The sequence below is a fragment of the Zootoca vivipara genome, chromosome 12, assembly GCF_963506605.1.
Source record: "Zootoca vivipara chromosome 12, rZooViv1.1, whole genome shotgun sequence".
NCBI lineage: Eukaryota > Metazoa > Chordata > Lepidosauria > Squamata > Lacertidae > Zootoca > Zootoca vivipara.
In genome coordinates this window covers 38,284,222-38,302,699 of record NC_083287.1, presented here as the reverse complement: position 1 = coordinate 38,302,699, position 18,478 = coordinate 38,284,222, and the positions used below count along the sequence as shown (strand labels likewise).

The 18,478-nt window shown below is 45.1% G+C and overlaps 1 protein-coding gene and 1 non-coding gene across 2 annotated transcripts in view; both read right to left on the bottom strand.

The window, feature by feature from the left end:
• The window catches only part of GPR158 (G protein-coupled receptor 158), a 127,017-nt gene extending 108,739 nt beyond the window's left edge, over positions 1 to 18,278 (bottom strand). The window contains exon 1 of the mRNA XM_035129637.2: positions 17,120 to 18,278. Within this exon, the coding sequence (XP_034985528.2) occupies positions 17,120 to 18,006 (887 nt within the window). The 5' untranslated portion in view covers positions 18,007 to 18,278. The remainder of the gene's footprint in view (positions 1 to 17,119) is intronic.
• On the bottom strand, positions 2,112 to 2,185 carry TRNAK-CUU (transfer RNA lysine (anticodon CUU)). The gene has a single exon. It is a non-coding gene; the product is annotated as a tRNA-Lys (tRNA).
• Positions 18,279 to 18,478: the final 200 nt, after the last annotated feature.

The window sequence follows — 18,478 nt, the reverse complement described above, 5'->3', positions numbered from 1 at the left end:
ACACAACACCTCGGACCAATGTTAGGTTAAATGCCCCATCCAAGCCTCCCCACAGGTTGCCCTTTTGAACTTGTGGGATGATCAAACAGCAATTTTACCAAACTAAGGAACTTTTGACATGAATGCTGGCTGCAACGAGAATTTCTTTGGCCCAGAAATGGAGGCCACTACAGGACTTAAACATAACATAACTCACAAATTACACATTTCTAAAGTCAGGAAGACCAGGGACATTTTCATGCGGTTAGGTGAAATTTCATTTCTTATATTCTTGTGAACCGCCCTGAGATGAAGGGGGTGGGGAGGTTATTGGTGGGTTTTTTGTTTTATTAAATATTTTATGTTCTGGTTTTGTATTTTTTCTGTTGTGAACCTTGGATCTTTGGGTGAAGGATGATATACAAATCTAATAAATAAAAATATCAAGAATGATTTGAGGCTTCTCATGGTGAGAAACGCTTGGTAATATCTGCAGTTCAAGCTGCTACTGTGAAGGCACAGGACCAGGAACCAAGAAATGCTGGCAAATCTGAGGAACAGGTGTGGAGAATTTCAGCTGCTCCAGGTGACTCCTGGAAGTGGGCCACTAAACCCCCGGCTCAATGATGGAAATACATCAGTAGAGCATTGCTGGCAGGTGGCTGAAAACCTCTAGTAAGGAAGGGCCGGGCACCCCTCTAGGTTAGGGATAGCCAACATGGTGCTCTCCAACTGGGCTACAACTCTCACCATACCTGACCATTGGCCATCTTTGCTGAGGCTGATGGGAAATATAGTGCAGCATCAAGTGGACGGCACCATGTTGGCCACCCCTGCTCTAGGTTATTGACTCCATTGTCTAATTGCTCTTACTGTCAACATATTTCTCCTATCCTCCTGTAAATGAAGCCGATTTGATCAATCCCTAGGCTTCTGAGGAAGCAGAGTAAGGCTGTCTACACACTCCCATTTACTCTGCATCTAATGCTCTCCCCACCACTGGGTTGGGAAGCCGTGTGCACATAACAACCACCACAATCCACATCCACCCTGCTGTTTCTTGTGAAATACTGCATTCTGATGCGCCAAACCAGTTTTGATCCCAATCGAGACCTGCTCATTGGTTGAATACATCCCTGCTTCATGGTGTGGACATAACAGCAGGCAGCTTAAGATACACAGAAAACCGTGCTGATCTGTACAACTATGTACAAACACAGTTTTGAAACGCAGCCAAAATAAAAGAACAACCTCACTGCGTTTTAAGCCAGTAACACATACACGACCCAAAAAGTCTGTTCATGTATTTGAAGATTACTTCCTGCAATGTATTTAAAGGAGGTGGGAATTGAGGAGCTTAAATTAGAGGGGGAGGATCAGGAACAAGGTAGACAGACAGTAGCATCAGAAACAAACAGAGGGGTACCACTTTAGTTCATGAGGGAGGCTGGGTATTCAACAGAATATTGGATGTAAAACACAGTAGGCAGAAGTAGCCAAAGGAGGTGAAATAGGAAAATATTTAGTGGCGGGTGCAGTTTGCCCAGGGTGGGTGGGGCATTTATTTGAGTTTGTATTGAGATTTTTACCTTGCACTGTTATCCTTTTTTTGCTTTTGAGAGAAGAACAAATAATAATAATAATAATAATAATAATAATAATGCATCACAGCTTATCTCCATGACCAAATAGAATTAAAAACCTAAAAATGAATTATCTATTAACCTACTAAGCAGGCGCCCTATTAACTGTGCTGTCCAGATGTTTGATCAGGACATAAGACGTTAAATGCACGATAAGTACAATTTGGCTTGTCAGCAGCATTAGATCAGCCTGAGACTGGCAGTAGCGCTTATCAGAATTCAGTATTCAAAATGAACCAACGAAGGTAATTGAAGACCATCTGACATTTGTATAGCACATATTGCCCACAGAAAGCAAGTTCCCCAACGTCTATCATAATCATTATTATTATTTACACTGCTAGCATGAAGTACTACAAACTTAGTAGTTTGAATGCCCATCAACAGATATGTTGCAGCTATGCACACCGATCACAGAATCGTAGAATTCTGAGTTTAAAGGGACCACAAGGGTCATGCAGTCCAACCCCCTTCAACGCCTGTATCTTTTGCCCAACGTGGGGCTTGAACCCACGACCTGGAGATTAAGAGTCTCAGGCTCTACCAACTGAGCTATCCCAGGCTGGGAATAAACTATAGCATGTTCAAGTGTCCAGAGCAATTCAAATTCATTAAATCAGAGCAATCCATACAAGAGACCAGAAAGACAAGCCTGTTATTACTAACCCCGCGTTGCAGGACAGGTAGCATCGTTTGGGAGAAAGGTAAGGCAGAGGAGCAGGTGCTAAATGAAACACAGGGGGAAGGGCCATAGCTCAGGGGCGGAGCAGCCCCCTTGGAGGCAGAAGGTCCCAAGTTCAATCCCTGGCATCTCCAGGTAGGGCTGGGAGAGACTCCTACCTGAAACCCTGGGGTGCCACTGCCGGTCAGTGTAGACACTACTGAGAAAGATAGACCAATGGTCTGACGCAGCATAAGGTAGTTCCCTTTGTTCCTATAGCAGTCGTTAAAACCCGGACATTAATTTTAGGTGGTGTGGGAGTCAAAGACTCCCAAACTGTGGTCCATGGTTCATTCTGATTTATAATTGTATTTTATTGCTTTATTTCCTTTTTTGCTTCTTATATTGTATTTTATTGCATTGCATTGCAATCTAAAATCTGCAGCATGCAACTTGCAATGCAATAACATACAACACAATATAAGAAATAAAAGAGGCAATGAAAATACAATTAAAAATCATTTGGTATCTAGCACAGCGCATCACAACTGCTACAACAGGCAGAACAATCATTAAGAGGTCCGCCAAGGCCCTCAGCAATTTCCAAGTCATCCGTGAGGGAAAAGAAGTTTGGAAACCACTCACCTATTGTATTATTAGTTGTTGTTTTTTATATTACATTATTCATATATGACATACATCTCCACATTTTATACTCACAACAACCCCATGAGGCATACCTTTCAACATTTCTCTGATGAAAATAGGGACGTCCTAAGGAAAAGCGGGACATTCTGGGATCAAATCAGAAACCGGGACAGCTTCTGTAAATCCAGGACTGTTCTTGGAAAATAGCAACATTTGGAAGGTCTGCATGAGGTAGTTTAAGCTGAGAGTGAGTGATTGGCTCAAGGTAACCCAGTGAGCTTTGTGGCTGAAGTGGGGATTTGAACCCTGGTCTTCCAGGTCCTAGTGCAGCACTCTAACCACTACACCAACCCGGGCAGTATGCCACACTGATGGTTGGAGGGCATGAAACACTTGCAGAATGCAAAAATCTCTCAGTGGAAAATCGTCTTTCTCCTTGCTGTAGATTCCATCTAGAACACCTAGATTCAGCTAGAAGCACAACAGCAGTAATTGGCTGCTTGGCAATACAATAAGGTTGCTCAGCAGAGCTGTGAAGATTGTGTTACCTCCAATTACGGCTGTTGTGTATGGCCGCCATGCTTATCTTGTGCACATTTGAGCTTTGCACAGATATGTCATAAAGGCTACAGCTCTTACATTTCATTTGGCCTCGCTATTCACACTGTCTCTCTCTTTATCCATGTGTCTGTATGTATATATGTCAACCCACTGAGACGAACACTTCATACATCCAGGTCTAAACCACGAAAGCTTCTGCCAGAATTAATCTATTTGTCCTTAAGAGGATTTCTTGCTGTGTTTGCTGCAAAAGACTCACACAGCTAACCCCTCTGCAACCATGACAGGGGAGGAAGTCTATATATGTCAGGAGTCACTCTTGATTGAAAAGGCACTGAAGGGGAAGTTGGGGCCCTCCTCTTGCAGCATCCAGTGCTGCTGATTTACTAACACTTAACTAGGGAGAAAGCTCACTGGAACCAATGAGACCTACTTTTAGGTATCCATGGTTAGAATTAGGCCACCTAAACTCAATGGAGCATGCCTCTAGGGGTGAAGTCGAACCACTGTGTTAGCCGCACCAAAGTGACCTCCTTGGGGTGCAAACCTGGGCAGTGTATATGGGGGTCCTGGGCTGCCCAGACAACAACAACAAAAACCCTCTCAGCCTCACCGATGTGGTCCAAAGGAAAGGAAAGCAATACATTTGGCACCAGCTCGGTTGTAGGAGTTGCCAGAAAGAGGCATACAAGGCACCATCCAACCTTCTTAGGGTCAGAGTTTTCCTTCTCCCTCACTTCCATACCATCCAACTATTTCCAACGCAAATAGAATAAAATAAACATTCTTTTAAGTGCCTGCTAAAAACAATTTTTTTGTTTAGGCAAGCCTACTGACATATGCAGAATGCTGGCATGTACTTAAATCTGGTTTGGGGTTTGTTTGCTTTTGCCTATTACTTTTGTTTGTTTGTTTGTTTGTGGATGTTTTAAATAGTTGTTTTGAATGCTATAAGAAATCTGAAACATTTGTTTCATTGTATCGTAGAAACAAAGATCCTCTAACCGGGGTGGCCAACTCCCAAGTCTGTGATCTACTCACAGAATTAAAAACTGGAAGTGATCTACCCCCTTTTAGGGGGTTCAGGTCAAACTTGTTGGGCTTTTTTAAGCAAGGAAAGCCCTGTTTCTTGGGGTGCAGGGCAAAAGTTGTTGAGCTTTTTTAGGCAGGAGAAAGGCCCATTTTTTAGGGGTACAGGGCAAAAATGTTAAGCTTTTTTAGGGGAGACAAGGTTGTTCAGCTTCTTGGCGGGAAGCCACTGATCAGAGGTATAGCACAGTGCAGTGCAGAAGAACACAAGCAGAAAAATTACATACCCACACCATGTAAATTATGACACACGACTTTCTCTCTACCAATAAGAAGCAGGGATTTCTCCTGTCCCAAGTAAAGTGGTTGTGTGCTTCAGAAACAGCCCTGTATGTGCAAATCATTGGTTAAGTAAAGATTGGGGACTTGCTGGGCTGAGATGTGGACAACTAGGGTTCAAATCCCCATTCAGCCACTGTGTGGCCTTGGACCAGTCATACACCCTCTTACAGCCTAAGCTACCTCACAGAGTTGTTTTGTGGATAAAACGAGAAGGGAGAGAACCAAATACACCACCTCAATTGGAGGAAAGGTGGGATCTAAATAAAAATATTAAACATTAGAGAAAGAAAGAAAAGACTTGGGATTGCATGCTCTGAGTCAAGGCCAGTGCAGAAATCTGAACTCCAATCAGCAAATAATAATAATAATAATTTATTATTTATACCCCGCCCATCTGGCCGGGTTGCCCCAGCATGTTTTCCCATGCAACACACTATGATCTGGTCCACATCTGCATTAAGACTAGATCAAGTCACATTATGGACAGGATAGCTCAGTTGGTAGATCATGAAACTATTAATCTCAGGATTTGGGGTTTCAGCCCCATGTTAGGGCAAAATATCCACGCACTGCAGAGGGTTGGACTAGATGACACTTGTGGTCCCTTCCAGCTCTACAATTCTATGATTCTATGTAATGAACACACATCCCCTCCCTACAGTTCATCTTTCATAAATGCGGGCACTTTCTCTCCCAGAACTGAGCAGATGTACTACTACCATTTTTTCCCCTCCAGCATGCATTTTGAAGAGGACAGCAGCCTTCACTAAAAATAAATTTAATCAGAAAACTGGGCACAGCAATGTGGGCATATGAATTAGGATCCACCTGCAGAGGGAAATCCCTCTGGACCATTTGGAGCAGTTTGCAGGAGTCAGATCTGAAATCTATCTTGTCAATGAGATTATGGCAGTTTCTAATGCGCCTTCAGATATATGGCATAGATCACGGCATATCTGGGGAGTTCCCAGTAATTTAATCAAAAGAGCTCGTTAAATAGTCTTTTCTCGCTTCAATTACTGCTTGGCTGAATTCTGCCAGCAGAGGAAACACAGCACAGGATGAAGCTTTCTATATGCAAAAATGTAATGCTTAGAAGGAAGGGAGGACAGAGAGGGAGTCTGATTCTCCCCACCTCCACACCAAAAAAATAACCCCCCTGAATCATTGCAGGAGCTTAGGAAGACCATTGAGACCATCTTCTAGCTCAAAAGACCTCCAGAGGCCGCTGAACTACAACCCAGGCCTGTGTCTTGAGTGCACTGCTTTATAGAAGTGAGTCATGGGTAACCTGCAACCATCAGGAGCCCCGGCGCCTTCCACATGTGATGCGTCAGGAGAATTTGGGGTATTACATGGCAGGACAGAATTCCAAACAAATATGCGCTCTCCCAGCCCTGTCTCAGTGATATCTATGCTGGCTTGGTCATGTCCACAGAATGGAAGATGGCAGGATCCCCAAGGACGTGCTCGACAGGGAGTGGGTTTCAGGCACCAGGCCCATTGGCAGACCAACTCTGTGCTACAAAGATATCTGCAAACATTACATGAAGGCTAACAACATCCCACATTGCCATGTGGGAATCCCTTGTGGACGACCGCAGTACATGGAGACAGGCAGTCAAGTCACATATCCATAGCAACAACCAGAGGAGGAATGACCGCTGGGAGGAGAGCGGGGGGGGGGAGAACCGCCATGGTGCAGCTGCAGCAGCACAACTGGATGCCTTCATCTGCCCCAGCTGCAACAAAACCTGTCTCTCCCACATCAGTCTCTACAGCCACAGCAGGCGCTGCAACCTGCCAACAGCTTGACTTCACCCACAAAGGCACGCTCTTCCATTGCTTTCCAAGATAGACAGGTGCCAACAATAACTCATGGGAGCTCCAGCAACTAATGCATTTTCTGCCTGAACATTACAAACAGAGGGAATTAAACATCCTTCCCCTATTCAGAGATGGTGAGCAATCCTATTCTCACTTACCTGGGAATGTGCCCCACTGAACTTAAAGGAGCTTGCTTCTGAACAGACGTGCATAGGATTGCAGTATTAATTTACAGAGATCAGAAGCGGGGGTAAGGAACAAATGTTCAAAACTGGTTTGAGGAACCGTTGGCTCTCCAGATGTTGCGGAACTACAACTCCCATCAGCCCCCAGCAAGCACGGGCAAAGGTATGGTGGAAGTTATAGTTCAACAACAGTTGGAGGACCAAAGGTTCCACCCAGTTTAAAACAAGGTATCCTCAAAAAGCAAAAAATAAATAAATCTAGGGATAAAGGAGAGACAGTGATTTACCAAGGGCTGGTTCTAGAAAATAGGAACATTTGAAGAATATGAAATAAAAACAGCCTTTACAATCCATTTCCTAAATGGGAAGAATGCCTGTCCTTTAAAAAAAAAAAAATCTGTGTAGCACATTTTGCTTTGAGTGTTGCAGCCCCAAGATAAGCTGGAAAGGATATCAAATGTTGAAGGCTTGTCTGGTGAGAAAATGTACTGAAAGGTTATTTCTCTCATTCCAAGCGGTGAAATGGGAAGGAGCAGGCAAACCAGAACATTAATATGTCCCTAACAGATGGCTCACAAGAGGCATTTTGCTGGGGGAAGACTCAGTGCAGCATTTTAAGGAGAGAAAGATGAATATTTCATCCTTTTACTCTTAAGGGACTCAACAAGAGGAGTTTGGAATTTTTAAAAGCCTCATTATCACTCAATGACACAGAGAAAGGGAAATTTAAAAGCCTATTTTGAGAGGCATGTGTGGTGATTAATCGTAATGATATAATGACACAGGTATAATTTTTCCAACTGGTTTTTTGTTTGTTTTTTACCATTTCAGATTGTGAATGGATTTAAATGAAAATTATGTTTCAGTTATATGATTTGCTAACACACACATGGAAAATGTGCTTAGAACAAGGATTTCGCGATTCTGCCATTTGGTGTTGTTTTGATCCATTCATTGTACCTTAGTTGCATGTTTCTTTTGTACTGGGAAGTGCTGTTTTTGTTTGTTAATTCTTTGCTATTGTAGAAAGCCACCTTGAGCTCAGCTTGGTTGCTGGAAAAGCAGTATAGAAATATTATATTGAATCAAATCAAGTACAGCCAAACATCATTCTCTGGGCAGTTCTGTCCCTCCAGTACTCAACTGGCAAACAGATAAGTGGTTCAGCTCCCCAATAAAGCATGCAGATATTTCCTCAACTAGAAATATAGGCTTGTATTCAACTAAGTCCTAATCAAAAATAAGTTAACCCTGCCCATTAACTTCATTGTGTCTACTCTGAGAAGGACTGGCATAGAATGCCATGCATGAACCTCCATAGGTGTGAAGAGATGATATTAGGCTGTGGATTGGAGGACTCATAGTGCTTCTTGGCCTTCCTAGAACGTACGTGAGGCAGCAACTAAATAAAATTTGTTTAGAAAACAATTTATATTCCACTGTATCACTGAAAGCAGTTTAAAACAGAAAACAAAAAACTGCAACAAAAGCATACCAAGTTAAAAACGAAGACGAGTAAACCATGGTGGAGGCGTTTAAAAGTTGGCACAAAAAACGCCTAAAGGTAAAGGGTAAAGGGACCCCTGACCATTAGGTCCAGTCGTGACCGACTCTGAGGTTGCAGTGCTCACCTCACATTATTGGTCGAGGGAGCCGGCGTACAGCTTCCGGGTCATGTGGCCAGCATGACAAAGCTGCTTCTGGCGAACCAGAGCAGCACACGGAAACGCTGTTTACCTTCCCACCAGGGCAGTACCTATTTATCTACTTGATGTGCTTTTGAACTGCTAGGTTGGCAGGAGCTGGGACCGAGTGTGGGGATTCGAACTGCCGACCTTCTGATCAGCAAGCCCTAGGCTCAGTGGTTTAACCCACAGCGCCACCCGCGTCCCTCCTCTATTGGGAGAGAGTTCCACAGGACTGGGCCTATGGCACTAAAGGCTCATGTAAACTCCATGTTTTTCCTTACACAAATGTTCATGCTTTTTTTTTAACCACACCTTGTTTAAAATTTTATAGAGCCACTGAAGTCAGATGAATTAGCTTCTGGGAGGCTGGGATCTGGTCAGATTCTAGCCTTGCAAAGCCACCCAGGGAGGGCAGCATGAAAACAGTGTTAGAAACTTTGGTATATAAGCTAGGCGGCAAATGGCACCTTGAATCCAGCTTGCTGTCACCACAACAGAATGTCTATTTGCTAGGGGGTTGGACTACATGACCCTCACAGTCCCTTCCAACGCGACAATTCTGCAATTATTATCTCAGCTACATTGCTTGACTGTAGCTTGCTCTTACAACAATTTACTTGTCCCAGTGCAGGAAGGAGAAACACGTGTAGTTGCAACTGGACCCACACCAGTAGCTAGATGCAACTGCCCCCTGGCTAATTTTGAGCAGGGCGTCATGGACCCTTCGATCCCAGCCTCACCCTCGAGGAGCTGGGATCGAACAGTGCATGGCTGTTGAGTCCTTCTCATGCTGCCCTCCCTGAGCTGCTTTGCGAAGGCTGGCATCTGATCAGATCCCAGCCTTGCAAAGTGGTGCAGGGCTGGCTCTGGGAGGGCGGCATGAGCAACACCTCCCCCTCCCCCCCCAAAAGGATCTAGTCCAGTGATGGGCAACCTTTTGAGCTTGGTGTGTCAAAATTTGCCAAAAAACCGAGCATAACTCGGGTGGTGTGTCGCTTCGAGAAAAAAACCATAATTTCATGATATTTATAGTTTAAATAACAAAAATGTATAATTGTAATATATAACTGTATTTAATGAACCAAAAACTAATTATTTAACCAAACCAAACCAAAAAACCCTTATCACAAAGTGCCCAGAGTTGTTGAGCTTTTGGGGGGGGGGAGCTGCTGAGCAAAGTTTTGGAGGTTTTTGGGGGGGTGCCCCAAAGCTGCTGTGCTTTGGGGGGGGGAAGAGAACAGAAATAAATGACAAATAATACCTTCGCTGGAACATGCAGCACCTACATAGTCTGCCAAAGCACCAAAAAAACAGCACAGAAAGGGTTAAAAAACCAATCTCTGGCTACCAGCAACAACAACAACAACAAAGGATCTGGGTTTTAACAGCGGAGACAAGCTGTAGTGGAGACAAGCTATAGGAGGAGCGGGAGAACAAATGGGGGGAAAACCCCAACAACAACAGCAGCACGAATGGGCCGATGGGGCACGTGCCACCAGTGAGGGTTCTGCGTGTCACGTCTGACACGCGTGTCATAGGTTTGCCATCACTGATCTAGTCCATTACAAGGCCCAGGTTCATAGAAAATGTAGTCCGTAACATGTTATGAAAATATTCAGCACAGATGTGATTTGATAAGGCAAACCTAAGAAGACCTTTGTTGAAACAGACCAACAGCTTACAATACTTAGTCCAGCAAACTGTATGTTTATGGAATATCCAAAAGTAGGGCATGAAGGCAATAACTTTCTCCTGATGTTCCCCAGCAACTGGCATTCATTGGCATCGTGTCTCTGATCCTGGAGGCAGCACATAGCTTCCACAGAGAGCCTTTTTCCTCCATGAATTGGTCTAATCCCTTTTTACAGCCATCTAAGTTGGTGGTTGTGAATGGAGGTGGAAAAGATCTATTGAATGCCAACTTTCCCATGAGGCAAAAACCAACTTAAACCTATGACTATCCCTCCAATACACTTGAGTGGGATAAATGCAAGAGGGGGAAATAGCTACAGGCAGTAGGTACAGAAAGTGTCACAGTACCAATTGTAGCAACCTAACCTTTGCAGGTTTGTGGAAGATATATGTTAAATACGTGTGCAATGGCCAGCATTAGTCTTTGTAGGTAGGAAAGTATAGTTTAACTGCTACCATGATGACCTCTACTGGACATTTTATGTGGTAAGTATCACCTCTAACCGAGACCTGGGCCCTTTTCTGTCCAGGGTTAGGCTGGATGGCATCTAATAATATTATTAAATTCTGCAACAGTGTCGCCCCATAAACCAGGAGCTCTTTTCTTACAAGTTAGTTTTAACTTTACATAATGAAACATGATGCTTCACAGCACAGAGAGAACTGCAACAGTGCATGCTCCAAGCAGAGTAAAGGTAAAGGTAAAGGGACCCCTGACCATTAGGTCCAGTCGTGACCAACTCTGGGGTTGCGCGCTCATCTCGCATTATTGGCCGAGGGAGCCGGCGTATAGCTTCCAGGTCATGTGGCCAGCATGACAAAGCCGCTTCTGGCAAACCAGAGCAGCACATGGAAACGCCGTTTACCTTCCCGCTGTAGCGGTTCCTATTTATCTACTTGCATTTTGACGTGCTTTCGAACTGCTAGATTGGCAGGAGCTGGGACCAAGCAACGGGAGCTCACCCTGTCACAGGGATTCGAACCGCCGACCTTCTGATCAGCAAGCCCTAGGCTCAGTGGTTTAACCACAGCGCCACCTGGGTCCCTCCAAGCAGAGTACTCTTGTGTGAATAAAGGTAGCACTTATTGGAAAAGACAGATTTTCAAGAGCTGCACCCAGTTTCTTGGAAACCTATTCCTTTGCTACCATTGAGACTGACCCAGTTGACTTCTGATTGTCTGGAAAAACTCAAGCGAACACTCCTCCACTCACCTCACACACACAAATCAGCTTTACAGATGGGCTTATTTCCTTTCTAGTCCAATTTGGAAGCTAAGAGGTTGGTCAAGTACTCTGGCAATCCCAGATTCCCACCAGCCAATTGCATAACCAGACAGGAACCCCAGTGGAATAAGCCAAGGGAGTCCCTAGTTCACTTGGGGAGTGTCAACCAAAAGGGCATTTAGTAGCTAGAGGGAGATGTGGGTTAATCCAGATTAGAAGGAGACAGGCAAAGAGCAGCCTCAATGGACAAGGGGGAAAGGCTAGTACATCTAGCCATTGTTTGAAGTGTTGGACCTGTACCACCCTAGAGAGTCCAATGGCTTGTCAGTGTTGTCAAAGTTATAGCCACCAGTCTTATTTACTCATTTTCAAAAGGTCGCTTTACAAAAGGAATTCCACAACACCACTACCAAAGGCAGACAGAAAAACAAGGGTGGATCCCAGGGTGGCTATGATACCATACCACCAAAGCTTGCCAGCAGCCCTTAATAAAAAATATTTAATTCTTAGGACATCCATCAGGAAGTGCTTGATTTTGTAATGTGCTTCTCCTACACATTTTTTTTAGTGACAATTCAGTCTAACAATGCACAGCAATTTAAAAAGTCCACCTTCAGCCTTTTTTAAAAGAAAAAATAGTATTCGTTTCAATAGTTCTCAAAGTAAAAATGCAGGAAACCATCATTTGAATTGGCCTTGAGTTGCTCTCTCTCTCTCTCTCTCTCTCTCTCTCTCTCTCTCTCTCTCTCTCTCTCTCTCTCTCTGTGTGTGTGTGTGTGTGTTAATGCTGCCAACAATAAATTATTTAAGCAAATCTTTCTCTATTATGTTCTCTGGGCTTACAAGCTCCTTCTCAAATCAGAAGTGGCAGAAAGCAGGAATCAATCAGTATCCTGCCTCCCAAAAAAATCAACCTGCTTTGGTAACCAAAGGAAACGGCACACATTTTCTCAAAGTAACTGTTACTTGGCTCAGCTAGACACTGTGCAACTAAAACACTCGTCTAGCAGGAGAGCCTGAAAAGCACTGGACCAACAAGCAGACAGAAATGTGGATGAAGGAACAAGGAATGGACCCGAAACAGATGGAGAACCAGGGTTGCCAGATCCAAATCCCAGCTCAAGCACAAACAAAAGGATAACACTTCTAGTCCAAATTCTCCCGTTCATATATACTGTACCAGGAGCAGCAAGTTACTTCCCATATCTGAACTATCTCAGAGTCTGAGGCTTTGGAATATGTTGAATAGCACATTTTCCTGCAAAAAAAAATCTTGAGAACTGAAGTTTGTTTAATGGTGCTTAAGCTCTCTGAAGGGTAAACTGCCTGTGAAGGATCCCCAGGTTTCTTTGGGGAGGGGGGATGTGCTTTAAATGTATGATGTGCACACACTCCTCAGACTGGCAAAGGTCTATCACTAGCACTACAGTGTACATAATGAAAACTGTGTATGATCTGTAACAATTACAGCTGAATCCATCATTTGCCGCTCTGCCTCCAGTTCTATTACTCTACTGCTATAATGTGGTGGGTACAAGAAACTATTTTATTATGTACATACACACTAATGCTGAAAGAGATCTGCAACTGCTAAGGCACACACTCCCAGATTAAATAAGGTGACAATAACCGGGAAAGGGGGGGGGCTATATTGTCCAATGGGTTGAAGTATTTAATGGGGCCCAATCCTGCAAAAGTTAGCCCCAAAGGAGGCTGAAGTTCCAAACACACTTAATAGATGCAACTGCCACTCAACACAGCAGGGCTGGCTTTCAAGTAAACCTGTGCATGTTTGCACTGTCTGTCCCATTGAAACCAGTCGTGTAAACTAGTTCAGATTAATTTAAAACCCCATTGCTTTTGATCATGGTTAGGCATAACTTATTTTAGCTGGAACAAAGTCACGGTGTTCTGTTGATCCTAGCAACAGTACCAAACTACCAACTTTGCATTCTCACTGGAGCTGGAAGTTTTCGCAAGGGGCAATATATTCCCCTTTCCATCTCAACAGGAATGTGATTCCCTCCCCCTTGCTTCCAGTTTGACTGTGGAGGAAAATGGCGGTGCGGCGCGGGTCGTCCGATTAAGAGACGACCACTGCCGGGATTTCTAAGTGATAGGGGTGCGTGCCAGGGTTAGACGCCCCATGGACAAGTGGGGTCTCGAGGGGACCTGCCAGGCTAGAAGAGATTCGCTGTGCTCGCGGAGCCTTGTTGCTGCATCGGCAGCAAGTGGGGAGCAAGAGAAGCGGCTTGAGTCTGCCCGTGGCTCCAGCGCAGCTTAAAAATCCGAAACCACAAATCGCCACCTGAAGCAGCAGACTTTCTAAATAAGGTATTCATTCCAAGATTATTGGACTTTAAAAACATAAAATTCTTGGATTAAAATTGAATTTGGCCAAGGCGGAATTTAAAAAAGAAGTCAACTTCCATCTTTTGAAGGATAGATTCTGCAGTACAGTGGAACCTCAGTTTATGAACACCTCGGTTTATGAATTTTCGGTTTATGAACGCTGCTGACCCATCTGGAACGGATTAATTCATTTTCCATTACTTTCTATGGGAAAGTTTGCTTCAGTTTATGAACGCTTCAGTTTATGAACAGACTTCCGGAACCAATTACACCCATGCTTCAGTTTATGAACGCTTCAGTTTAAGTACTCCGCGGACCCGTCTGGAACGGATTAATCCACTTTCCATTACTTTCAATGGGAAAGTTTGCTTCAGTTTATGAACACTTACCCGCAGACTGTCTGGAACGGATTAATTCACTTTCCATTACTTTCAATGGGAAAGTTCGCTTCAGTTTATGAACAGACTTCCGGAACCAATTGTGTTCTTAAACCGAGGTACCACTGTATAGACCTGTGAATGGGATTTTCATTCGGAGACACATCAGTCTTTTGCTACTTTTTAAACTGCACTTAGTTACTTATTAGCAAAACATCTCTTTGTCAGATACAAAGAAATGAACTGTTGCTCTTTGAATTTTTAAAAGGAGTATACAGTGGAACCTCGGTTTATGAACACCTCGGTTTATGAATTTTCGGTTTATGAACACCGCGAACCCATCTGGAACGGATTAATTCACTTTCCATTACTTTCAATGGGAAAGTTCGCTTCAGTTTATGAACGCTTCAGTTTATGAACAGACTTCCGGAACCAATTACACCCATGCTTCGGGTTAAGTACACTTCAGGTTGAGTACTCCGTGGACCTGTCTGGAACGGATTAATCCACTTTCCATTACTTTCAATGGGAAAGTTTGCTTCAGTTTATGAACGCTTCAGTTTAAGTACTCCACAGACCGTCTGGAGCAGATTAATCCAATTTCCATTACTTTCAATGGGAAAGTTCGCTTCAGTTTATGAACGCTTCAGTTTATGAACAGACTTCCGGAAGCAATTGTGTTCATAAACCGAGGTACCACTGTACCTGGATGGAGTGGAGTACCCTCAGTTTTTTATGAATGGTGAAGCTGTTTCCATGAATGAAAGTGATTAAAGGATTGGAGGGGGAATTCAAATAAATTTTAAAGGACCCTGGATCTTGGCAAATCCTACCAAAGCTCAACAGGTGAACACTTTTCCATAACTGGGAGAAATCTCAGGGAGGAGAAGTGCCTGGGAGAGCAGGAGTAGGAAGGGGGGAAGCTTTAAATGAGCAGGGCCGTACAATGGAATATAAACTGAGGAGAACATTATATATTGGATTATAAATACCATTCAGATTACAAATACAATCTGGATTACAAAATTAATTTATGTCTGGAAAATATTGGATTTTAAATAATAGTGGGAACATTTTGGACTACAATACACATCGTGGACTATAAAATATGACCAGAGACTTTGAAAGCACCAGACCACCATCAAGGGAACAACGCAACACTATTTGTGGACTCTGATAACTACCAGGTTTCTTTTCTCTTTAAATTGTGTATATATTGTATATATATGTGTGTGGTTTTCCCTTTTCTTTTGGATTACTTTTGAATTGTTTGAAATTTCCTTAAAAGTGAAACTGTTTATATATATTAGTATAAAATTGAACTGTGATAGGGCTTGTGAGGGAATTTCTGCATACAAGTTTAAGGGTGAGAAAGAGATATGGAGGTGGAGCAACCTTGAGACAGAAGTGTTTTGAAGCAATTGTTTTGAGAATAGACATGGCAGAGAAACCTAAACAGGAGACAGTAAAACAGAAAGCACTAGAAAGGAGGAGAGCATCAGCACAGGAAGATATCGAAAAAACACCTAAACCAGACATGGCAGAGCTTGTGACTTTACACTTTGCAGAATTCAGGAAAAGACTGGAGCATTCTATGAATAAACAATTTTTGGAAGTAAGGTCAGATATAGAGAACTCTAAGGAGATTTTGTCACAGAAATTTGATAAATTGGATGAAAATGTAAATGCCCTAGAGGTGAAAATGGTAAAATTGGAAAAGACAGTGGAATCGGTTGAAGGTATAAAGGAGGATCAACTGGCACTGGCTGGGGCAGTAGGGGGCCTGGCAGACAGACAAAAAGAGCTTGAACAACAGAAACTACTTTCGCAATTACGATTAAATGCAAATACGGTTCAAATAAGGGGGTTACTGGAGAAAGAGAAGGAGCAAGGCCTTGCAAGCTATGTGAGTGGGATATTGGTGGAATGCATGGGGGCAAAGGAGGGAATGGAAGAATTTATTGAGAATGTCTATTGAGTTCAAACCCGAGCTTCGAGAGAGAGAAGACAGCCACCAGGTGTACTCCTTACTTTTATAACAAGGAAAATTAAAGATGCAGTAATGCAAAAAAAGTTTTGAGGAGGGTCTGGTGGTTGAATGACAGAAAGTTGACATTTTCAAAGAAATTTCATTTAAATTGAGAGTTAAAAGAAGGAAGTATCAAAACCTGACATCAATCCTTAGAGGAGCAGAGATAAACTACAAATGGGAATTTCCGGAAGGAGTTTCCTTTACTTACAGGAAGAAGAGATCCCCCCTCCCCCCCACACACACACTTTAGCTCTCAAGTCAAATGGCTAAAGGAAACCTTTTCACAGAATTTTGTCTCCTTTTAGAGGAGGCGTGCTAATCTTAACCCAGATGGTTTTGAAAAAGAAAAAAACCCTTCTCATAAGGGTTTCCTACTTGCGGCAGCTGCTTTATATTAAGGTAGTGGTGCTATGAAATTGGAAATAAGGGTGCCTGAACACAGAGGGACTTACTTCTGAGTAAATGCACATAGGACTGGGCTGCAAACAGATGTTCCTATGGCCCTACTCATGCTACAAATATCTTTCTCCTTTTTAAATAAAAATAAAATCTCTCTAACTTTCCTATCAGGTTGGAGAACAGCATTCCAGTTTTATAGGATGCAAAACAAAACAAAAAGCTGCAAACTTACATGGGAGGAAACCCCACTGAATTCAGTGTGGAGACTAATTTCTCAGACTGCGCTGAAGTTAAAGGGCTTAACTAATATTATTTGGGAAGACTGTGCAGTGAGCAAGAGGGATTCCAATGTTCTATGCAAGTATATTCTCGCTCACCACTGACAAAGCTTTGGCTTCTTAAAAGCAAAGAATCCCTTGCTCACATTTTGCTACACACACACACGAACCAAGAGACTCGTAAAACTTCAGATCTCCTACCTGAATTCAGGAAGGAGGTTCGGCTGAAGCCCATAAAAAGCTGCCGAGAGGGTGACCAGCCAGGCCGGCTTGTAATTCCCATTCTCACACTCCAGGTAGGGAGAGGACCACTTGATGTGGCTCCTCTCGGAGGCCGCCGGGTGCCCATCCCTCCTCTTCAGGCTGCCCTCCAAAGCCTTGGCACCGGGAGGACTCAAGACCTTGCGGTGCTGGTGCGGCCTCCCCTTGCGCTTCCAGGCGTGGAACCACTCGGTCTCGCTGGAGGCGTTGGCCAGGCGGTGAGCCCCGGGAGACAAGTCCTGCAGGAGGATCTGGCTGTCCTGCCGGACGGCCTGGAGGAAGACCTGCGGGGCCGAGGACCAGGGCTCCAGGTTGAAGGTGATGGCCGCCCGGGAGATGTTGGGGTCCCCTTCCAGCAGGCTCTTGATGAGGCTCTGGTACCACTCCAGGTCCTCCTGCAAGTTCTGCTCGCGGCTCCGGTTGCTCTGCAGGATGGTGTTGAGGAAGTTGGTGGCGTGCAGGAGCGTGTCGAGGGCGCCGTGCAGCGACGGGTGCGAGGCGGCCAGGCGGGACTTCCCGGCCCAGGGGGGAGCCAGCTCGTACCTCCCGGAGCAGTTGGCGTGCCTCAGCTCCCGCGAGTCGCCCGTGTAAAGGAACGAGGCCACCTTGGCGGGCACCTCCAGGGGCAGCCTCTGGGCCAAGATGGGGTTCTTCTCCGGGGAACCGCTCCACCGAGGAGCCGCCGCGCTCTTGTCGCTGAGGTATACCGCCTGCTTCTCTCTCGCCACTTTCCCTTTGCCAGGCGCCGCCTGCCCCGGGCTGCCATCGGCGGCCGAGCCCAGGTGAGCCAAGAGCAGGACCGCGAGGAGCCGCCAAGGCAGACCCATGTCCTCTGCTCCGAGTGGGGGTGGGGGTGGGATGTGGTGGAGAACCCGAGTCACCTGTAGCGACGCCGCTTCTCGGCCGGGCAGGTCAGCTCCGGGAATGGCGCAGGCTGCCCGCCTCTCGCCCGCGCGCCCAGGTTGCCTCCCTCCCGGCTCCGGGGAGATGCTATAGTTAGCCTGCTTACGTCTGCCTTCTTCCCCCGTCCGCCGCTGGCAGCGCTCTCAAGGCGGGATCCGGGCAGGCAGCGCTGCTGCCTACGAGGCGTCCTCCTCCTGTTGCGGCAGGTGCGGCCGCGGCGGCGCCTCCATCGCGCGCTCAAGCGGCGCGCTCCGTCCGCGCTGCTGCTGCCATCCCCGCCCGAGGCGCCCGGCGAGCGGGAGGCGGGGCGAGGAAGAGACGCGCAGCAGGGAGGGGCCGGGAGATGCTTCCCCTCCAGCAGGTGCCCGTCGACTGGGGCGCTCGGCTTCCCCGGCT